General features: G+C 43.0%; 1 protein-coding gene and 1 long non-coding RNA gene across 4 annotated transcripts; one reads left to right on the plus strand and one right to left on the minus strand.

Moving 5' to 3' along the window:
* Positions 1-1,727: 1,727 nt before the first annotated feature.
* Positions 1,728-3,096, minus strand: SF3B5 (splicing factor 3b subunit 5). Its single transcript, XM_038396428.1, has one exon. It carries the CDS (start codon positions 2,527-2,529, stop codon positions 2,269-2,271), a length of 261 nt encoding a protein of 86 aa, XP_038252356.1. The 5' UTR covers positions 2,530-3,096; the 3' UTR covers positions 1,728-2,268.
* A 1,771-nt stretch (positions 3,097-4,867) lies between these two features.
* LOC119853397 lies at positions 4,868-24,455 on the plus strand. Of its 3 annotated transcripts, none has more exons than XR_006280019.1 (4): positions 4,868-4,928; positions 6,176-6,286; positions 22,743-22,894; positions 23,457-24,455. It is a non-coding gene; the product is annotated as an uncharacterized LOC119853397 (long non-coding RNA). The 3 variants fall into 3 exon arrangements; XR_006280020.1 differs by lacking the exon at positions 4,868-4,928 and adding an exon at positions 5,370-5,388; XR_005292060.2 differs by lacking the exon at positions 4,868-4,928 and having other exon boundaries at positions 5,500-6,286; positions 23,457-24,261.

The raw sequence follows: 24,455 nt of genomic DNA on the forward strand, positions 1-24,455 counted from the left end.
CTTCTATACATTCAATGTATTATAACAGTCAAATGCTAACAGAGCAAATATTGGCTAGTCACTGGTACTTAGAATAGAATCATAGAATATCAGAGTTGGAAGGGACCTCAGGAGATCATCTAGTCCAATCCCCTGCTCAAAGCAGGGCCAATCCCCAATTTTTGCCCCAGATCCCTAAATGGCCCCCTCAAGGATTTAACTCACAATCCTGGGTTTAGCAGGCCAATGCTCAAACCACTGAGCTATCTACCTATGACACACATCGGATGAAGTGAGCTGTAGCTCACGAAAGCTTATGCTCTAATAAATTTGTTAGTCTCTAAGGTGCCACAAGTACTCCTTTTCTTTTTGCGAATACAGACTAACACGGCTGCTACTCTGAAACCTGTCATAAATGTTATCGGGTTCTACCTCACAAAACTCGAACTATTTACTTTTGTTGCATCCGATGAAGTGAGCTGTAGCTCATGAAAGCTTATGCTCAAATAAATTTGTTAGTTTCTAAGGTGCCACAAGTACTCCTTTTCTTTAAGCAAACAGTATGATATTCTCAAGTTAGAAACAAGCCAAGAGCAGCACAATCCTCTGCAATCAAGTTAATGGTAGTTTTAAATTGTTGCCCCAGCATTTCATCACTCTGCCCAAGTCTTCTACACTAGGGTTTTACATACTTCACTCTTCCAGGATAGAAACAAACATTATTAACAGGAGATCTGCACAGACAAAAAAATAGATTTTTGCTTGTTGTGGAAATGGGTAAGTTTATGTAAACTACTAATAGGGGAGAAGTCTTTCAGCAAAAGGTTATTTCATCTCTCCCAGACTCCCTGCAGCGTTTTACTCTGTTGCTGTATGCATTCAAGCATTTAGGAGATGAAGTTTCACTTTGCTGTTAGTACAATGGTGAAAATAGAAGAGGCAACAGAACTATATATCCTGTAAGGGGGAGAAAAGAGTGAAAGCAACAAAAAGAGGGGAAACCAGAGGAAGAGAAGACACACACAAGATGGGGTGAGGTTTAGAGAACCCAACAGTGCCCAGAGGAAACAGAGACAAGAGCAAACAAGATACTAGAGAAAATAATAAGTGTATCCCACTTAGTAATTCAGGGCCAGGAAGCATCAAATTACTTACTGAAAAAGGTGGCTTTGTTGCACATTTTACTAGCACAATACATTCATGACTCAAATTAATCCCTTGGAGCACCATCAAATCTACAGGTTTGAATTTTGGTAAGCAAATGCCTGGAATGCAGGAAGGGGAAATAGCTGCAGTTATGGAAGCCAGGATTCATGCTCCAGAAACAAATGCACCCAAAAACCCTGTGAACACACATTACTATAGTTGTATAGAAACAAGGAGTCTGGTGGCACCTGAAAAACTAAGAGTTATATGGGCATAAGCTTTCGTGGGTAAAAATCCCGCTTCTTCAAATGCATGGAGTGAAAATTACAGACGCAGGCATTATTATATTGATCTAGAATGCCTTCATCTGTAATTTTCACTCCATGCATCTGAAGAAGTGGGTTTCTTACCCACGAAAGCTTATGCCCAAATAAATCTGTTAGTCTTTAAGGTGCCACCAGACTCCTCATAGTTTTTGTGGATACAGACTAACACGGCTACCCCTCTGATACTTGACACCATGTATAGTTATGTAAGTGATTGGTCCCCGGTTTACCTACCAAGCCTTTAGTTACCCTAGAGGCAGATCACCAGAAGCAACATTTGAAATCACTCAACGCATTTTTATTTCCCATACAAATAAAAAAAATCCGTATAGCTAAACTAAGTGTGGCATGGGGTTGCAAACAATGCTACCCCGCAGGAAAGGGCTCGCGGCCGAGTCCCTCGAGTCCCCTCAGGAGCAGCGGGCCCCGCACTGGCTGGTCGCGAAGACACGTGCTTTCCTCGTAGTTAGGCCCCATCTCGGGAAGCGGCGGGTCCAGGTTCCCCCGCCCGGGGTCTGGCACAGTCCCGGCTCCCTCCCGGGCCACGGTCGCTGCTGGTGGCGGGACGGCGGAGCAATGCGTTTGCCGGGCTCGCTCGCAGTCGGGAGCGGGAGGAAACAACGCGGCCAGCCCAGGCTCCCACCCCCGGCGGCGTCGAGGCAGCTTCTTCTCGCTCCTCCCGAGAGCCGCCCCCGCCCCAAATCCATCCCGGCTTCGCTCCCCTGCGGGCGGGCGAGCTCTCGGGAAACCGGGCAGGGTCCAAAAGTGGGGGGGGGGGGGCGGGACGCGGAGGGGGGGTTCCCCTGGGAGGGCGGCGCTAGGACTCCTCCGGCTTGTCGGCGGGCGGGCCGCAGGGCTGCAGCATCTTCTCCATGAGGTTGAAGCGCACGCGCGCCTTGCTCTCGTTCTCGGCGATGGCGAAGTAGTTGAGCAGGTCGAAGTGGCCCATGTAGGAGCAGTAGGAGTCGCGGTGCTGGTTCACCAGCCACTCCCACTTGGTGGTGTCCGCGTGGCCCGTGCCGATGTACTTGGACTGCAGGTGCTCCAGCTGGCTGTGGATGGTGTAACGGTCCGTCATGGCGGCGCTGGCGGGCGACGCTCTCGACTTCACCCGGCTCAGGCACAAAATGGCGAGCGGAAGTGACGTTGGGAAGGAAATGCGTAGCGTACCCCCGCTCCCGGCCCTTTCTTCCCTCGAGCCACACTGCGTCGATGAGTCACAGGACCGGCTTTACCATCCGCCACAAAACCTCGCACTGTGAGGAGAAAAACGGAACTGGGGTTCGCGCTTCGCCCAGGGGCGTGACGGGATCGCGCCCGGCTGAGAAATGAAGTACATTCACCCGTCTCTGGGCGGCGCATGCGCTAACTGCCCTTGCCCGGCCCCAATTGCATGCTGGGAGCTGTAGTCCCCGGGCTTGCGAAGAGCGCGCGGGCGGGGAAGGGTCGATTCTGTTGCCGGGCGCTAGCTGCGTCTTTCTTTTCACAAACAGCCAGTGGGCGTGAGGCGCGCTGCCCCCCTCCCCCCCCAGCTCCGCGCTCGCTGACGCCGGGGTCTGAGCCCAGCTGTTAAACGGGCACGAGGGGAGCGGGGCGCCGCCCGCCCTGTGTTCCACGGAGCCGCCCGGCCATCCGGCCCCTCACTTCGTTGCTGGGCAGCCCCGAGGCTGGGGCGTGTCTGTAACTGGGGGGGGGGGGTTAACTGTGTTCGGCCCAGCCCCCCTTGGCCGGTGCAACGGGTTCCCCCCAGCCGAGTGCGAACAGTGCTGCGGGGGAGCGGGGGCAGAGCGCGCCAGCAGCCCCCCCCCCCGCTGCACTCCCGCCCCGGCTCTGCTCAAAGCGCCTCCGTCCTGAGCCTGCGCTGCTTGGCCGAGCCCTGGGCCCGCCGAGCCGCGCAGGATCCCTGCAGCGGGCGTGGCGCTGCCGCTAGCCGAGCGGCGTAGCGACCTAGGCAGCGGGACCGAGTGGGAGATGGGGAATGTTTTCCAGGTTGCTTGTGGCGTGCATCGATCTGGTGCTGTGCACGTGTCTGTCGTTTTACTCGCCGCTTGGGGTTACTGGTGCAGAATGGCCGCGGGCCTCCGAACAGAGGAACTGGCTAGAAAACGGAACGCTTTAGAAACGAGGTTTTACTTCCCTCCTCGGTGCACCGCAGCCTGGCTATTTGCGGTACACTTCTGTCCCATGAAGTGAGCTGTAGCTCACGAAAGCTTATGCTCTAATAAATGTGTTAGTCTCTAAGGTGCCACAAGTCCTCCTTTTCTTTTTGCCAATACAGACTAACACGGCTGCTACTCTGAAACCTGTCTCTTCAATGTGAGACTTCCTGGGGTGCTTATTTCTAGAGCAGGAATGAGATTCTGTTTATATCAAGAGAACCTCAGGAGCTGGAATAGGCTGTGGGAGCAAAACCACACCCATTACACAACTGTGTTTAAGTAGTTTGCCTGAGGAAAGTAGACAGATGGGGTTTTTGATTATGAGGGGAGGGGATTTTTTTTTTTTTGAGGACCCATGGCTGTGGAATTATATTATATGCAATTCCCAGATATTCTCTAGCCTGGTTTTATAATATGGTGCTTGTCTGGTTCCCAGACAGATGAATTATGTAATAACCGCATTATCAAATCCACATCTCCACTTCAGAAAACTACTTGATGCTTGAGTTTACATCCATGGAGATCAACCAGAGCTTTGTTATTGACTTGAAAGAGAATTGAGATGTGGTTTGGGTATATGAGATCCTGAATTACTGACATTAATCTTCAAGCATATAGTTCACAATAATAATTTATTAAAGGTATTGGTTTATACTTGTAACTGTCAGTTGGCTCACTATTAGAATTTTCAATTCAAGTAATTAACACTTCAGTAAATGATTTTTATACAAGAATGATTATGAATCCTTGAATAATTAAGGGACTACAGTTTCTCCATACTTGATTTCTCTGAAGTAACTGGTGTTTTTATTTGCAAAAATATGTTGATGTAAACAATAAAAACACTTGAAAATAGTGTTTATTATTTGCTGAAATTCGTAAAGAGTAAAAATTGTATCATTCCAAGTTATTAGGAGATGCCCAGTAACCAGAAGAAATCTACACATGCAGTGACTCTAACTGGCCATTAGAAAAGGAGTACTTGTGGCACCTTAGAGACTAATAAATTTGTCTGAGCATAAGCTTTCATGAGCTACAGCTCACTTCATCGGATGCATTCAGTGGAAAATACAGTGGGGAGATGATTTATATACACAGAGAACATGAAACAATGGGTGTTACCATACACACTGTAACCAGAGTTTTTTGTTTTTTTTTCCCACCAAATGCATCCGATGAAGTGAGCTGTAGCTCACGAAAACTTATGCTCTAATAAATTTGCTCGTCTCTAAGGTGCCACAAGTACTCCTTTTCTTTTTGCGAATACAGACTAACACGGCTGCTACTCTGAAACCTGTAACCAGAGTGATCACTTAAGGTGAGCTATTACCAGCAAGGGGAGGGGAGGAAGAAAACCTTTTGTAGTGATAATCAAGGTGGGCTATTTTCAGCAGTTGACAAGAACGTCTGAGGAACAGTGGGGGTGGGGAAATAACATGGGGAAATAGTTTTACTTTGTGTAATGATCCATCCACTCCCAGTCTCTATTCAAGCCTAAGTTAATTGTATCCAGTTTGCAAATTAATTCCAATTCAGCAGTCTCTCGTTGGAGTCTGTTTTTGAAGCTTTTTTGTTGAAGAACAGCCACTCTTAGGTCTGTAATCGAGTGACCAGAGAGATTGAAGTGTTCTCCGACTGGTTTTTGAATGTTATAATTCTTGATGTCTGATTTGTGTCCATTTATTCTTTTATGTAGAAACTGTCCAGTATGACCAATGTACATGGCAGAGGGGCATTGCTGGCACATGATGGCATATATCACATTGGTAGATGCGCAGGTGAATGAGCCTCTGATAGTGTGGCTGATGTGATTAGGCCCTATGATGGTGTCCTCTGAATAGATTTGTGGACACAGTTGGCAACGGGCTTTGTTGCAAGGATTTGTTGCACTGGCCATTGGGTGTCAGAGTTGTCCTGTACTTGAATACAATAATAATCAGTATGAGTGGTTGCCGCTGCAAAAGTCAGTGGGACTGTTCTTATGTGAGACAGCTAGTTCAATGGAGAAAGACAGATACTGTGATTTTTCTACCTCAGGGTTTTACCTGATCTTTTAAACCTCCCATTGTTCCTGCATGTAACAGGAGAGCCCACACATGCTATGTTAATACAATTCAATCATTGGGACAAATCAACCCAGAAAGAAGGGCATTGTTATATGAGCATTGTTATCTTTGGCATGCACCTGGAAACATTACAAAATGCACTTCGCTAATTTTCTGACACTTACTAGAAATCACAGCATCCCTCACTATTTTGCTTTGTTGTCCTGCTGATACATTATCACAGAGATCTCCCTGACAATAAATTGCTTGAGATTTTTCAGAGACCAGCCTGAACAGAATGGAAATATGTGAGAATAATGTGGAGCTAAGATAGGAAAGAATTCTCATTCCTGGATGGAAAATACATTGCATGGGAAAAGATTATGCATTTTTCTTATAAGCAGGCCTCTCTGGCTCCTAACAGGATTCTTTGACAATTACTTGCACAGATCCTATCAGCTCTGTCATACTAGGCTAATAAAACCTCTCTCGTTAATTTTGTGGTCTTTTTTTCCCCCAGATGTCCCATGGTGTCATATACATTGTACAAACCTTATATATGCACATAATTGGACAAGTACTTTGATGACTTACAACTCATGTAACTGCAGAATGTGCATAAATTGGCCCAGTGAGTATCAACTGGAAGATCTTTTCTTCTTTACTGAACAATCCTATGTAAAGCTTTTTCCACAAACTGGACCTCTCCTTCCCTCTCTCCCCATTTCTCATCCTTGCTATCCAAATCGTGATTCTTTTCTAATAAATGAATTGCTCATTATACATCTTAATATAAAAACAAGGAAGCCATGGTAAAAAAAAAATATTTTTATTAAATTTTATTTATTTATTTTATTTTAATAATGTATTAAAAATTAAATTATTTCCTAGAAATTTTTGCTTTATTTAATGTTTTGAATCTTTGATTTTGCATGTTCTCTCTGTGTGTATATCAATCTCCCCTCTGTTTTTTCCACCAAATGCATCCGATGAAGTGAGCTGTAGCTCACGAAAGCTTATGCTCTAATAAATTTGTTAGTCTCTAAGGTGCCACAAGTACTCCTTTTCTTTTTCCCAAAATTACATTGGCCTGAGGCCCAGGGCAAGCACTATCCAGAACTGGGCCAGTGACATGTTTAAGATTAGATATTTAGCAGTGCATCCCAACTAGCGACAGAAACTTTGTACGGAGAAATGGAGAGATTCCCAGCTTATAACCCTGGAAGGGCCTGAAATATTAGATTTAAAAATTATGAGCTTTTTAAAGGAAATTTGTAGAGAGTTAACATGTTGTTATTTCAATTTTTAATTTTCCTCTGCAACGTGTATTGCTAGATGTACACATCTGCCATTATCAAAACTCTCTAAAGCATTTTTAAAGTAGTTTTTCTATAACATATGTGGCATGTATATGATGGCATAGTAGGGGATAAAGGCCCTGATCCTGCAGGCTGCCTTCCACGGGCCCCTACACCCATGCTGAGCCCCATTGACTTCACTATGGCTCTGCATAGACAGAAGGATCCACTCATCTGGAGCAGTTTACAAGACAGGCTAAAGGTTATCTGCGATGACCTGGGTAATGAAGTCATAGTTTCACATTGTGACTAATACAGTTAGTAATAGACTCTCATACTGATGACACCTTTATTCCAGTTCCCAGCATTATGTAATACATATGTAATGGATTATATAATAATAATAATAAATACCCTAGATCAATATTTAACACTAGGTTAATTTAGTTTAATTTAGAAAGTGATTGATAATCTATTCCATAGTATTCAGGAATATTTAAAGGAAGTTTCACACTAGAGTTTCACTAGCACAGCATTTATGGACAAAAGCTTGAAATAGAGAAATTTAAGAAACATGGGACAAACAGAGAGAGCATCTGTTTAAAGAACACATCAAATGTCTCAAAAAGAGAGAACTATCGCTTGATATTTGAAGAGGAGCTATGTATTCCAAAAGCCTTTATTTTGAAAATAAAAGCCACTCTAAACTAATGTGCCGAGTTTCTGCTAAAGCTAAAAATAGAGCAGACAGTCTGTCAGGTGAATTTAAACTGCTTATAATTACTGCAGGATAATTTTTAAATAGTCACAAAGTTATGTTCTTTTTTTATGCATTTTTTTGTAAGTAAAATGGATGTTAAAATCAAGAATCAGTAATCAGCAGTTATGTAGGCAGATGTGCTCTGATTTCTCCTCTCCCTCATCCTTCTCACCTTTCTTCCAAGACCTTTTTATGTCATTCATCCCAGGTAAAGTGTCACAGCTAATACAGAGCTGAGGGAGACAACAGTCTGTCCTGAATAAGTGGGCTTGTATGATAGCATAAACACATTTGAATCACCCTTAACAGAAAACCCCACTTTAACTTTTTATGGTCAGCCTAAGATAGAAGGAGCTGATCAGAAAAATGACCAATATTCTGTATCCACTACAATTTTTCTGTGTAGTAGGGCAAGTTAGGACAGAGTAAAAGACAATTCTCATTCTCCCTTCTTTGTCTGACCCTTAAAAACTGCTTAATATAGCAGTCTTCATTTTCATGTTTTTAAATATGTATTTATGTTTTTAAAGAAACTATTTTAAAATTACTTTGCACAAAGAAGCCTATCTATTTAAAAAACACTAATATTTATCATTTCAATTTGATACTAGAACAGTGGTGTCATAATCCTTATCTTAACAGAACTCTAACGTTTCTATTACGCACAAGTCTAAAACTCATCTGTAAACATACTGAGTCAATAGATAAGACATTTGAGAAAGTACAAAAAAATACTTTCAGTAGAAACACAGAGATGTTGATATCTCTGAATCGCTAATATGACTGACCAAAATGGTTCGTTTGATGCTGTTGTAAACACAGTGTACTAATTTATTTTATGGAGTTTTGATCTGAGGATTACTGACATGACAGACAATAATGTATACACAGAAATCATTGTGGTTGATCATGGCAATAGATATTTAGGAAAGTTTAAACTAAGGATAAGTTGAACAATACAATAGAACTGGTTCATCTTTGTGTTACTGGGTTATCGATAACAGAAGAGACTGTTCACCAGACCAGTGCTTCTCAACCTTCTCAGGTTGGCAATCTCTTATTCAAAAGCAAAAGTGTTCATTACTTCCTTACGTTTTTAGCTTACTTTTATAGTAAATGTATCGATGATAAGCCTGTATAAGTTAATACATATACACACACACACACAAACTACATTAAAAGAACATTTTTAAGGTTGAAAAGTCAAGCACTCAAAAGTTAGGATATGCCAAAATTAAAGTTGTCTGTGGAACTTTAGTTTGGCCTCCCCTTTGCTTTATGAATCAGGCAGATTCCTTATCTGTGCTACTTGGGCCCTGCCAGGCAACATTTGAGAGCACAGGAGAGACAGTCTCCCTGCTGTCAGCTGAAGTGCCTGAACCCAGACCTGGCAAGGCCAGTAGTGGACCAGAGCTGCAATTGCTAGGAAAATCCTGCTCAGTCCCAGGCTGGATTGAGCAAACAGAATCTTCAGCGATTTCAGTAGCTACAATCTCTGAAGTCTCTACTGAGCATGTGCGATCTGCGATTTTTGCAAAGGCTTTTAAATTGGCCAAGTTTGGGTGAATTATAGTAGGGGACAGCACAAGTCACCTGGCTGCCAAATTTCACATCCCTGCTCCAAAGCTGGGGGTTCTAGAGCTGTTCAAAGAAAAGGTCACCAGATTTTTTTTTTAACATTAGTAAAGCAAACGTATTTTTTCCTAATCTCATTCTCGGAAATGGCTATTCTGTTTTGGCTGAAACTTTCCAAAAATTTCAGCCTGAGGAAGACACCCAGCATAGAAAATTTCATTCCAAATGGTTAAACTATTGCAGAATTATAAGCAATTGAAAAGAGGGTTTTATAATGTGAACTGTCAGGCAACCTTAATAATAGGCAGTGCGAGCAGCCCTGCCTTTAGTTTTTGTGTGCGCTTTGAGAGAATACCTGACTTTAAAGGGTAAGGACGGGCAGGGAGTGGGGTAGTGAGAATTTCTATATTTTAGATCAGCAGTTCTCAAACTGTGGGTTGGGACTGAAAAGTGGATTGCGACTCTGTTTTAATGGGGTCACCAGGGCTGGAGTTAGACTTGCTGAGGTGTGGGGCTGAAGTCCGACCTCATCGCCTGGGGCCAAAGCCCAAGTCCAAAGGCTTCAGCCCTGGGTTACAGGCCCTCCTGTCTGGGACTGAAGGCCTCCAGCTTTGCACTTCCCCCTTTCCCACCCCTTCCCTGGGTGGCAGGGCTCGTGGCGGGCTCAGGCTTCAATCCCACCTGCTGGGGTCCTGCAGTAATTTTTGTTGTCAGAAGGAGGTCGCGGTGCACTGGTGTTTGAGAACCCCTGCTTTAGATTGTAATAATAATTTCAGTCCTGTTAGGGGTCATGATCCTTCAGTTGAGAAACACTGCACTAGACTATATGGTACAGACTATACACAGTATTACCAACCCCAAACATTCCAAATTTGTCATTCAGACCCTAACAATCATAAATTGGGTTAAAAATAATGAGATTTAAAAGAATTGCAATTCTTTCTGTATTTTGAGCCATTAGATTTCACTGAATCGCATTTGTTTTTCTCCTTTACCATGAGGACTAGAAACTTACATTTTTAAAAAATACATAAGCTGAGATTCTCATTTATTCAGATGACTCCAAGAGCTCAAGCTTTAAGAAAAACACCAATTATTCTGAGTGTTGGCAACACTGTCGTAAGATATATAGGCAGACTGCCTTCTATAGTGCGCATACAATACCAGTAAGGCAGTCAAAAAATCCATGTGAAAAATAGTTTCCTTGCATATTCATGTACAGCAACTGCTTCATCCACCTTGGTATTTAAGCCATTTTATGGCTTGGAAAAAGCCCCTACAGAACTGATTCATGGTGATTGTAAACTATCATTTTTCTTGTGTGTTCTTTCCTGTTTCCCTAACTTTGTCTGTCTGATTCATTTTGATTGCAATCTCTCAGGGACAAGGACTGGCTCTAATTCTGTTTTGTACAGAGCCTACCACAATGAGGCCCGTAGGCACTACTGCAATAAAAATAATAATGTGCATATTGGTAAAATTTACTTCTGTGCAGAGGGCCAGCACAGGCATCTGTCAACACTACTAAGATACTTTGAATTTTTTAATAGGGAGAAGGAAGTAATGGAAAATTATCACAAGCATCTTTCTAGGGTGTTCTCCAGCGTTCTACTCCAGATAGGGCCTAAACATGTGGTCACTATTCGCTAGGGCAGGGATGGGCAAACTACGGCCCACAGACTGGATTTGGTCCATCAGAGCTTTGGATCCGGCCTGCAGGATTGCCGGCACCACGGCCCCTGGGAGTGGGGAGGGGCAGAGGGCTCCACGCACTGTCCTTGCTTGCAGGCACTGCCCCCTGCAGCTCCCATTGGCTGGGAACGGGGAACCGTGGCCAATGGGACCTTCGGGGGAGGTACCCTCAGAGGTGAAAGTAAGCCGGTACGCCCCGGTATGGCGTACCGGTTAGAGCCGGTGCACCGTACTGGGGCAGCCTGGCTTCCCCAGGGGGCAATTTAAAGGGTCTGGGCCGCCCAGCAGTGGCTGGAGCTCCAGGCCCTTTAAATTGCCTCCAGAGCCCCGCTGGTGGAGCGCTGGGGTAGCGGCAGTAGGGCTCTGGCAGCTATTTAAAGGGCCTGGGGCTCCCCTGCTTCTACCGCCCAGGCCTTTAAATAGCCGCTAGAGCCCCACTGCCGCTACTCCAGGGCTCCGGCGGCTATTTAAAGGACTGGGGTGGTAGAAGCAGAGGAGCCGTGGGCCCTTTAAATAGCCCCCGGAGCCCTGGGGTAGCGGGGGCTCCAGGGGCTATTTAAAGGGTCGGGGCTCCAGCTGCCTCTTCCGCCTGGTCCTTTAAATAGCCGCCGCTTCCCAAGGGCTCTGGCGGCTATTTAAAGGGCCAGGGCGGTAGAAGAGGGAAGCTCCAGGCTCTTTAAATAGCCCTCGGAGCCCCGGGCTGCTGCTGCTACCCGGGGAGCGGACACTTACCTTACAGGATGGGGTGGGCTGGGGCTGGCTCTGACCCCCTCAACCTCGCCCCTTCTGCCCTAGGCCCCGCCAGAGCTGGCTCCAGAGTACCGGTAAGTCACTTGACTTACTTTCACCCCTGGGTACCTCAGGCGAGGGCAGTGTGCGGAGCCCTCTGCCCTGAGACCCCCGCTGCACCCCTTCTGCACCCTAACCCTCTGCCCTGAGGCCCCTTCTGCACGCTACACCTCCTCCTGCACCCCAATCCCTTGCCTGAGCCCCTTCCTGCACACCGCACCTCCTCCCACACGCTGCACTCCCTCCTGCACCCCAATCCCTGCCCCAGCCCTACATTCATGGCCTTGCATGCAATTTCCCCATCCAGATGTGGCCCTTGGCCAAAAAGTTTGCCCACCCCTGCACTAAGGGCTCAGTATCGCAAGATGCTGAGCACACTGGCCCCAATCGACTACACTCAGCACTTTGCAGGATCAGATTCTAATTGTAAAGAATGTTGAAATGTTATTCCCTGATATGCCAGAAGCAAAATCACTATTGCAAGAACAGAATGATAGCTATTCCAATTGACGCTCATATATGATATAACATTGACATTTGAATCCATGTGGCACACTAAAAGATGTGAAATTATTTCCTGCCTTTTTGGGAAAAAAACACAAAGACAATTAAAGAACTTACTTTCAGGCTCGTCTTTACAGTCAAATGCCACTCACTCTATATAAGCAAGGGACAAGTGCACATCAGAAGCAGTAGGAAATGGCTTTATAAAAGTAAATATAATCCATATATGACCTACAGCACAAGCATCGATCAGTCCAATCAAATTCTGTTACAGTTCCTCTCTTTCCATACATAACAATTACAATTATTTTTTGGGCAGGGGGCAGGTGAGGAGGTTACCATTCTCTAAAAAAGTATTTGTCCTGTTCTATGCTAGTTAACTACTCAGTTACATCAGCCACAGTTGTTTCCATACCTTGGCTCTCTTGTACATGCATCACTGTTAAAAGGTTCTTTCTGAATGACTCTTTACTGCAGAATTGATTTATATTGTAAATGGAGAATGGAATCTTGCACAGATTTCTGAGTCATAAACTTACTTACATAATTTAAAATAATAAAACAAGCTAGTCCAGTGACTCAGCTGGATATCACATTCTTTCACACATGCGCACAACACCTGTAACCTGGAGTGGAGATCAGATTTAATTACAACATGAACCATTGCAGTGACACGTCTACTTCAGATATGCTTTTCTGTCCAAATTTCTGCAAACCAAGGCATGATTTGTGGCTTTAGGTACACAGTATGAGCATGCAGTCAGGAAAATAGGACTCGTCATACTGGATCAGACCCATGGCCCTTCTTGTCTCGTTTCCTGTCTCCAACAGTGACCAGCACTAGATGTTTCAGAGGAAGGTGCAAGAAGGAACCCCATGTTCCCTGTGACCCTGAATCTCCAACTGCTAGACGTTGGGACTGGATGACAGGGAATAAATCACTTGAAATTGCCCTGTCCTGTTCATTTCCTCTGAAGCATCTGGCACTGGCCACTGTTGGAGACAGGATACAGGGCTAGATGGACCATTGGTCTGACCTAGTATGGCCATTCTTATGTTCTAAGCCTTGCAATAGGCAGATGTGGGATAATCTGGCCCTCAAATTCATCAAGTATAGATTGTGATTACTGAACTACCCTAAGCATTTGCTTTTTCAATAAGATTCTGTTACATATTAGCTGAGGAACTAATGTTTCATGAAAAAAAACGAGAAGTCCTTGTGGCACCTTAGAGACTAACAAATTTATTTGGGCATAAGTTTTTGTGGGCTAGAACCCACTTCATCAGATGTAATGTTTCATGGTGACTCTTTGTAGAAAGAAAATGGTAATTGGAAAATGTCTTTAATAAACCCCACCCACCTCTCATTTGCATTTGTTTGCTGCATTTTTGAACTTTCTGACCAGGAGTAGGAATACTAAACTTATACTCAATTAGAAAAGAGTAAATGTAAAAGGGCACAGACAGAATCATGATATGTTCACTCATAAGTAAGATCTAGAAAATGGGATGGAATCTCTGACTTGGCATAAAGTTTTTAAATGACAGGATGGAAACCGAGAGCCAAATTCTTCCCTAAGATACATGAGCACAACTTCCATTGGTTTTAGTAGGAGTTGGTATGAATACCTGAAAGCAGAATTTAGCTTTTAATTCAGAAGATCTGGAGGGCAAAGGGAAAATTAGGGAGAAACTTCTTTGCCCTAAGGAAAATTAGTATGTGGAATGCTTTTCCAAACAAAGAAATAATAGCAACTAAAGTATGATTAAAGAGTCATGGAGCCTTACATCTAGCAAAATACCTACGAAGGGTAACCAACAACCAGACAATTACACGTCACTTCCTTATAATGGAAATGAATAACTTTAATAGTACTTTTCATCCAGTGATCTCAAAATGCTTTACAAACATTAGTTCATTAACACTCTCAACCCCTTTGTGAGGCAAGGAAGTATTATTAGTCCTGTTTTATGGAATAGGAAACTGAGGTAGAGAGCAGTGACTTGCCCAAAGTGAGTTAGTGGCAAGATCAGGCATAGAACCCAAATCATCATTCCCATTCTCCTGTGCTAAGCATCTGATGATCTTCCCCAGTCTAGCCCATCTCTTTTCTTGTGAGTTACAAAAGCTAATTGCCCAAGCAGAGTACATAACGTGCAGATAAGCTTTGCTTATGACTACAAGCAAAAATATGACCACAAAATATAACTGCTTGCTGTTTGTAAATTAGCCCTATGGAAAATTTCATTATCAGTTAAGATTCTGTTTCCTCCTACATTCTCAAGTAGTCATTAAGCTGAACCCACACTGTCACTGACACATTTCTTATACTTCACACTTTTTTAAGCATTACAACATCTTTGCAGCCTAAGATAGGTCTGCAAAGCCAGTCAAGTGTTTAACCCCAATAAGTTCTAACACTTCTACAGCAAAATGAGAAACTGTCACTTCCTTGTCAGAACCTCAATTAGTCAGCATCAAGTCCATATGAATACACTTTTAAAGTAGTATCATCAATGTACCTTGTACAAACAACACATATATATCTTAAAATACTGAAGAGTATGTGTACATTGCTGCTGATGAATGCTGAAATGATTTGAGTTGCTTGGGTGAAGATGCTCTTTAAGTGCAAAATATTATTATTATTTATTCTACTAGTACTATATTTGTTTATCTGGTAGTGGTGTGAGTCACTAAGTTTGGATCCAGATCGGAACTGAAATTTCTTCCAAAATTGGGTGCATCAGAGCTGGGATTTTGGTTTAACTGGTTATGAAATATGGGCTCCAACCATGGAGGTTGGTTGGTTCTAGGGTAAGGGAGGCTACTCAGCTACTTACTCCCTCCCCAGAGCAAGTGGGTGGGAGAGAGCAAAGAATGGGCACAGTCGTGGCTTCACCCCGTTTCCTCTCCCCAATGTGCATACACACTCTCACTGGCTAGAGTAGCTGAGCTATTATGCACTAGGTGCTCGTATAGCCCAGCAGTAAATTACTTTTCATAAGAACATAAGAATAACCATACTGGGTCAGACCAAAGGTCCATCCAGCCCAGTATCCTGTCTACCGACAGTGGCCAATGCCAGGTGCTCCAGAGGGAGTGAACCTAACAGGTAATGATCAAGTGATTTCTCTCCTGCCATCCATCTCTGCCTTCTGACAAACAGAGGCTAGGGACACCATTCCTTACCCATCTTGGCTAATAGCCATTAATGGACTTAATCTCTATGAATTTATCCAGTTCTCCTATCCACTTCTCTTTATAGGACCCTGTTATAGTCCTAGTCTTCACAACCTCCTCAGGCCAGGAGTTCCACAGGTTGACTGTGAGCTGAGTGAAGAAGAACTTCCTTTTATTTGTTTTAAACCTGCTGCCCATTAATTTAATTTGGTGGCCCCTAGTTCTTCTATTATAGGAACAAGTAAATAACTTTCCCTTATTCACTTTCTCCACACCACTCATGATTTTATATGCCTCTCTCATATCCCCGCTTAGTCTCCTCTTTTTCAAGATGAAAAGTCTTAGCCTCTTTAATCTCTCCTCATATGAGACCCATTCCAAACCCCTAATCATTTTAGTTGCCCTTTACCAAACCTTTTCTAATGCCACTATATCTTTTTTTGAGATGAGGGGACCTCATCTGTATGCAGTATTAAAGATGTGGGAGTACCATGGATTTATATAAGGGCAATAAGATATTCTCCATCTTATTCTCTATCCCTTTTTAAATTATTCCTAACATCCCCTTTGCTTTTTTGACTGCCGCTGCACACTGTGTGGACGTCTTCAGAGAACTATCCACGATGACTCCAAGATCTTTCTCCTGATTAGTTGTAGCTAAATTATCCCCCATCATATTGAATTAGCCCCCATCATATTGAATTTTCCTCAGGAATAAGGTTGAAGCAGTGGAGCAATTGTAACTCAGAGGTGAACCAACCCCACCATGAAAAATATTGCAAAGCTTGCCTCAAAACCTGGTGAATTCCCAGGAATCCTCTATCTGTCTAGAGCAGCGGTGTCCAATAGAAATTCGATGCTAGCCACACTGCTAGCCACACTTGTGGTTTTGAATTTTTCTTATTAGACACATTTAAAAAAAAGTCACATTAAGCCACATTATAAAAAAGCCACATGCATTAGCCACAATTCAATAGCCTAATAGCCACATGTGGCTAGTGGCAAACATATTGGACACCGCTGGTCTAGAGGCTCCAGCCCCCATGGAGGGGCTGTGGAGAAAAGATAATACAGCCTGAGGATAGGCTCCACAGAGCTAGAAGGGAGAAAGTGGGGATTTCCCTAGCGCTGTCCAGTCTCTGTGTCCAGTCTGTGTTCCTGATGTCCTCCACAGGGTCTGAATGAGGGGGAAGCTAGTGCTGTCAAGGCAGCTGAACCTCATTCTTTGGTAAAGAAGGAAGATCTGTGTATGAAGGGGTGATCTATGTGTCTGTTGGGTGTCCAAGTATTTGATGCATTATTTTGAACAGGAGTAAGTATACACTTCGCATCTTTAGCTGAAGATTGACCATTGTTTACTCATGAAAGTAACATTTAAAGCACTTTTCCATTTACGTTTTAGATGAACGCCTGGTCTACACTACAAAATTAGGTTGGCATAACTACGTCACTCAGGGGTGTGAAAAATCCACACACTGAGCGGTGTAGTTAAACTGACCTAAGTCCCCATGTAGAGAGCACTAGGTCAATGGAAGAATCTTTATGTTGACCTAGCTACCGCCTCTTGGGGTGGTGGATTACCTACACTGACTGGAGAACACCTCCCATCAGTGTAGGTAGTGTCTACATTGAAACACTACAGCAACGCTGCTGCAGCTGTGATGCTGTAGTGTTTTTAAGTGTACACAAACCCTAAGAAATCATGTTTTGGGTTTCTACATAAATGAACTGCGTTTATCTGCTCCTGAATGCTTTTATAAAAGTGTTTGGGGGCAGAGGTGATGTTTTATGGTGGGATTATACATCCAATGACGTGACAAATAATGAAAAATATATAGCACATCCACTCTGACTCGGTCACTAGGAATGGTGTTCACATGCTAAATTTGAACATAGTATACTGTATTAAAATATTATATACATAAACTCATACATCTTCTGGAGAGGAACCTATTTCCATAACTGCAAAGAAATAATTGTTAGTTTTTTTGTCAGTCCTTACAAGCATTATTTCATAAGGAGAAAAGTTTATTTTGCAAACTTTGTATAGCTTTTTTCCTACCTATGTGTCACAAAATACTTTTATTCTCTATTTGTTTTGAATTACTCTGCATGACTCCATACAGTAGTTTAAACTGTATTGCATTTTGTCTTGTGGTGGATATTTCCTGTGCATTATTTGCAATATTGCAGTGCTCACAGACCTCGACCAAGAAGGGAGGCTCAGTGTGCTCTCCACTGACAGTTCCTGTCCCCAAGAGCTTCCTTTGAGTAAAGAAAAAAAGTAAGAGTAAAAAGATTGTACAAAAATGCTCCCCAGAAACAAAAGTTAAGTCATTTGAATTTTCTGTTGTAGCTCTAATATGTAGCTTTATATTAATAATGTGAAATCCATTGCCTCTAAAAATAGCCTTTTTTCGTCATACATATATATTAGACACGTTATCCCTTGCAGGTAAAAAAAATTCTGATCAACTCTGTGTGGATACTCTTATTCTGGAATAAGCGAGTCCACACATGGAGATAATCAGGAATAACTCCATCTGTAGACAAGCCCATAGACCTTGGCTACACCAGGATTTTTTTTTTAACCTGCAATTGGATTTACCTGCAATTACCAGTGGATACAGATCCGTTGGTGGACGGTGTAGTGTAGCCAAGGCTTAGGTCAACTAAGGTATTTTTACCACCCTGCTGACTAACCATACTTTGAACCACCACCTGTGGGGTTGCACTCACTAGAAATTACTGGTCCTTGTGTTGATACAGTCATACAGTTGTCCTCCCACTTGCCACCCCACTCATTTTCATTTTTAATGGTGAGCCATTTAATGGTGAGCTAGTGTAAATCACCATAGCTCCACTGACTTCAGTGAAACTTTTAAAGGATATTTATAGCTATTCACTGCCAGTAATTCTTCACTTTCTGTACTCTGAGTGCTTGACTGTGGCTGAAAAACTATTTGCAGCATCTTTTAAATAGCCACAACTGTCTACAGCTAGGTTTCAGAAAATAAAACACAAGCCCCTATTTTCCTCAGCTCAGGTTCATGACTTGTTTGACAAATATCCCTGCACCTCAATATGTACCATTGATTTTTATTTGTTTCCTTGCTAGAACACAACCCTATCAAATACAAACATAAATATAACATAGTTTCATTAAAAGTGATACATAGAAAGCTGTCATGCTATTATTGTGCTATCTACAAATTACCTGTCTGGCTTTCTATTCAGTAACAATAATTAGTCATGGATGGTCTGTGAAATTTATTGCTTTCTGCCCATGTAGTCCCAAATTAGTCACCAAGAAAGGCTTTTTTGGGCTTCAGATAGCCTTTCGCTAACTATGCCTTTTCTTCTCAGATGCAGAATTTGCTACAACTTGCTACAATTTGCTCTTCTTGGAGCTAACCAAGCCACTTGAAAGCTTCAGCTAGTGACCAATGCCTTCAGAATACAGTGGCTGTATAATAAGAGAATATTCTGTGCAGTCTTTGCTGGCTGCCAAGCCCCTTCTGAATGAATTGCAAGGTGCCCTCTATGGAAAAGTCCTATAGAACTGAATAAGGATTATAAATAAATATGGTTCTATAGAAATTAAAAACCCATACAATGGGTTTCTGTCTTGGGGTTTGTGGGTTGTTTTTGTTTGTTTATCTATTCAGTAGGTAGGATGTCATTTTCTAGTTATTTATATAGGATGCTCCAAAAAATTACAGTAGGCTAACGTTTTCTATTACATTTGTCAGATCATTTCCATAAGTGGATGGTTCCCATCTTCAAAGCCCTTAAAAGTCTAGGACCCAGCTATCCCCTGGTACCTCTCCCTTGTGTTCTGCCAGGCAATCTGCCCAATCACTTTCCTAAGGCTGACAGTTGAGAGGGTTAGGGGCAGGGCATTCTTGGTAGCAGGAACTTTCCTCTGGAATTCAGTACTGCCAGAATTGCACCTAAACCTGAGCCAGGCTGCATTCAGGAACTTGTTTGAGCTTCACCTCTCTATTCAGGCTTTTTGCTATCTTCTGGCTCTGTTATCTCTAGTATTGAGACCACTGGCAAGGTTTTCCCATGTCTACTCTTTAAAGCTGTAATGTCACAAAGGGTTGTGCTCCTTATGCTTTGAAAGTTTATTGCTTGTAATGTAAGCTGTATTACGTGCATGCAGATATACTGTGATGCTAGTTATGGTAACTTACTTGTATTGTACTATGGTGATGGATGGTGGATGAATACCTTTTAATAAAAATAAAATGTTCACTCAAACAAAAGCTTTTCCTTATCACACATATAAGGATTTTATTCTGCATCCAAAACTAATGGGAACAGTGCAAAAATCCAGTGGTTTATTACTGGCCCACTATGGGAAAATACTTTGACTTTCCATTTACTCCGCTGTTAGGTTAGTCAAACATGCTGGCACATGCCATCTCTTCTGTGTCAACACAAGACACAAAATTCATCCAATCTGGCATTTGATACAATCTTAACTGACCCTGCAGCTATTAAGAACCCATGTTGGTGCAATGAACCTAAAAAGCCATGCATGGATAGCAAGTTGTGGTTCACAAGGAATTCAGAAGTTTGTTTCAAATGCTTTTCAGGCATAATTGAAAAAGAATGCTACATCCATTCCTAGATAAACAAGAGAAAAGTCTCTAACATTGGAGCGTTGTCTGTAGATCTTTCAACAGTCCATTCTTTTTCAACAGTTTCACTTAGTACAGTGGTCCTCAAACTTTTCAGGATTGTGCCCCCTACCTCTTTCTGCACCCCCCGTGCCCAGGAGCTGGGCCGCAGCTCCCAGGGGGTGAGGATGCAGCCAGGAGTAAGGGGGCTGCAGCTGGGAGTGGGGCTGGGGCTGGGAATGGAGCTGCGGCCATAAGCAGAGCCATGGCTGGCGGCTGAGGCCAGGTGTGGAGCCACAGCCTGGCCGCGGTTGGGGGCTGGGCCAGGCACAGAGCTGGGGCTGGGGCTGGGGCTGGGGGAGGGGCTGGAGCAGAGCTGGAGGATGAGTGGGGCTGAGTGGCAGTCCCTCTCCATCCCCGATGGGGGCAGTCCCAGGCCCCACCGCACCTCCCCAACATTTCTCCGTGCCCCCCTAGGGAAGCATGTCCCACAGTTTAGGGACCACTGGCTTAGTCCTTCCTAATGAAGGACTGCAAAGTACATAGAACACCATTCTCTCGGCCAAATACTGCTCTCATTTATTCCCTTGTAAATCCATGGCTTTCAATTGAATTAATCTGGATTTACACACGTTTAAAAGTATTTGGCTCCTGAGTTCTTTTCAGGAGAATTTATTTCACACAGGAAGGTAAGATTTAAAATAACAGCAGTTTGGTACATTTGGCAGCTTCTGTCCAAGGCAGAAGACTAGTGCTGAAATAGTAGGGGTTGTAGGTTCAGATATAGATCGGTTGGCAGACCAGTGGGGTGAGGACATTTCTATAGCATCTACTCCACATCATATTCCACCACTCAACTCAGCAGTTAGTTAATGTTTCAGTTCCATGAACACTTAAATTCACCCAGAAAGCTAAAAATAAAAATGTGGAAATTAATTAATTTAAATGATATGTATCCAGGGGCTTGGAATGCTAATATCTGTGATTATTAATGTCAGCTAGATTACATTGAGTCTGATCCTCACATACACTAAGGTGACTTTACATTGCTCTGGCAATATAAATGGGCTTACAAGTAAGTGTAAATGTAGTTTATACTCACTTTGCACTGCAGTGTACAGTCAGAGTGGTGTAAAGGAGTTTGACGTAACTAAGAATTGGGCCTATTATATAGTAGTTGATTGCTAGCAACCTATTATGTTTAAAACTAAAATTTAGCTTGACCCAAAACAAACAAAAACAAACAAAAAATTATAGATCCACAACACAGTAATTCACTATTTGAAATAGTTACAGGTGCGAGGGATGGAGTTTGATTTAGCATCTGATGATCCCTGTAAACTGATCCATGCAAATGGCTATTTATGCCTGGGCAGAATTCCAGTAAAGTCAGAGGGCTCTACACAGGCATAGGGACCTGCCCGCATGGATTAGCTTGCAGAATTGGAGCCAAGCATATAACTACAGATATGAGTTGGAGAAGATGTTCCTGCCTAGTATCTGTCTTGTCCAATATCCTGTTTCTAACAGTGGCCAGTACTGCTTCAAAGGAAGGTGCCAGAAAAACTACAATTGAATTATGGAATACCTGCTTGTGAGAGAAGTCTAGAGAAAGAGGAACCTTCATGCTTCTAGGCATAAAGCAACCACGAATATATAGGATTTTGGAAGAAACTTCCCTGTGCATAGGGTATTCTATATTGGGGTTTGTAAACTTTCTATTGGCCACTGTCAGAAACAAGATACTGGACTAGAGGAACCACTGATCTGATTTGGCATAGCAATTCTTATGTTCCATCCAGTAAAACATTTGAAGAGTACAGTCTATGTCAAGGAGCTGAGTGTAATATTTTTCAACAGACATGGAACAGCAGTGATTTGGTATGTAACTATGGATGTTTCCATTATCCATATAACAAAACTTTATATGTTCAAAGCATTAGTAAAAGAACATTAACTCATTAATCCTAACAACCTCTCTGTCAGATCTTCAGGTGATCATTATTATTTCCATTTTACCGATGGAGAAATTGAAACAAAAAGTATAAATTGCCCCAGGCTACACAGTGAGTCAAGTCACAGAACCAAGATTGGAATTAGGGATTTCCTCATTCTTCGAGACCACACTGCCCAACATGTGTAACTTTAAAAAAAAAAAATAAAAAAAAATCCTAGTATGATCTTGGTATAAGTGATACTCCTTGAAAATGAGTCACATCGTTGAACTATCCATTGTGTAAAAATGTTATCTCAAAGGGGAGCTAAGATAACTCTGAATGTATAAATGGTGTAGGTATCAGAATAGGAACAAGCCCCTTTTTCCCCAAAAGAGCAGACTCACCCTCCGCCATATCTGTTACCAGTGGACTGGTGCAAATTTCTTCCCCTCTTCCCTTGTGTGGTGCGCAATAAATAAAAACTTACAAAGAAATAAGGGTTAAATAACAGGTAAGTGTATTAAGGGATAAATTACAGATAAGGGAAGGGATATATGTGAACAAGCAATAACTATATAAAGAACACAAAACCAGTGACACGGCAGCCCTTCCTATGAGCATAAAGCTCAGGCTGAAAATAGAAACCGAACCCACCCTGGCATTCAAGAAAATATAACCCCAATTAAGAAACCCAAATTATTTGTCTCACTATATTGCCAGTGATTCAGTGGCGGTGGTGAAGTCCAGGACCTCTATTCCTTGGGTAATTGGAACCGGTGGAGGAGGACGCTGGAGAGTCCCTCAATGACTGTTGGAACTGAAGAAGCGGACCGAGAACCCTCTGGATGTTGCCGTTCCCAGGAGCAGGACAGGTAAGGTGGAATGCGTCTTTTTCTTTCTTCTCACCCCGGGGATGAATGGTATTCTTCGGTGGTGCACTGGTACCATGAAGACCCGAACCGCACACACACAGTCGCTGTGATGGACTGCGCCACCAGTCTGTGATTAAAGGATGTGCATACTTAAATTGACCAAATTAGTTACACCCTGAGCCCTACGAATTGGGTACAGATGAGCCCTATGGTTTGGGTAAGGGTAGGTGCTTTTTGCCTGGAGCCCTACGGACTGGGAAAAGGTGGGGTGCCCTAATCTGTGCAAGTAACAGTCTCCACCAACGATGTTGCAGGCAGCAAACATTTCTGGATAAGCATTTAATTCCTCTCTCGGCCAACTGGCCTGTCACACAGTGCATTGTTAACTGCAGTTTTGCTGGAACAGTCTACAGGTTTACTTAATTCTCAATCAATGTTTTATGTTATACCAGCCAGAATATATCCTTAATGACCCATGCAGTTACATTAACAAGCAATTTTATTTCTAGATGTTTGCTATAATGGTTTTTATTTTCTAAATTGTTTCATTTATTTTCTTCAGTCCAGTGTAAAGGAGAAAGCTGTGTCCCTGAACTCTTGTGATGTAATCAGCTTTATGAAGGAACATTATGTTTGAAGAGGGAAAGCAAGAAAGTATCCAATCTTCTGATCCTGCAGATAGCCTTAAATGGATGCTAGGATCCAGGCCTAACTGATCAGTACTACCAAACGGATGGATCCAGATGGATGTGAAAAAGAGAGGGAAGAGGAACAAATCTTGTACTCAAATGTAGGGTTTTCTTTTATGGCTACGTATTATTATTATTTATAGAATGCTTTTAAAGTGTACACTTTGCTTTGTAATAGACCTATGGTCCTTCCCACTCTGATTCAGAAAAATATAATGGGTGAAATCCTGTCCCATTTGAAGTCTTTGGAAGTTTTCTCATTGACCTCACTTGGACCAGGATTTCACCCAATAACAGGGATACTCTACCAGGGGTTCAATGCACCGTGATCCCTTCTGACAACAAAAATTACCACAGGACCCCAGGAGCAGAGGCCAACCCTGAGCCCACCTAAGCGCTGCCACCCCAGGCGGGGGGGGCTGAACACCTGGGGCTTCAGCCTTGGGCCCCAGCAAGTCTAACGCCAGCCCTGGCAACCCATTAAAAAGGGGTCGCGACCCACTTTGGAGTCCCAACCCATAGCTGAGAACCGCTGCAGAAATATTTCATGAATAGGGAGGGAGATTAACATAGGAAGATTATACAAAAGTGGTAATTTTCGAGAGATTTAGAGGCTAAGAGAAGAGGTCATGCAATGTATGAAATTACTTCAATATAAACTTTTAAAGAAATTTTAGTTAAAATTGTTTGCGAAATCAGAACAAAGCCCCAACTACATCATGTCAAATGGAAAGTAATTCCCTCCGAGAGTGAATTTTGTGTGTGTGTGTGTGTGCGTGTGCGCGCGCGCGCACTTTAAGTAGGCCTTTGAACATCTCTGGAAAATTCTTCCTCAATAAAACGCTGTTTGTTTCTTTCACAGCTTGATTCTG

Source organism: Dermochelys coriacea, chromosome 3, assembly GCF_009764565.3.
Source record: "Dermochelys coriacea isolate rDerCor1 chromosome 3, rDerCor1.pri.v4, whole genome shotgun sequence".
NCBI classification, from domain to species: Eukaryota; Metazoa; Chordata; order Testudines; family Dermochelyidae; genus Dermochelys; species Dermochelys coriacea.

Coding starts and splice junctions, on each gene's coding strand:
- SF3B5 (XM_038396428.1), bottom strand. CDS start 2,529: ATGACGGACCGTTACACCATCCACAGCCAGCTGGAGCACCTGCAGTCC.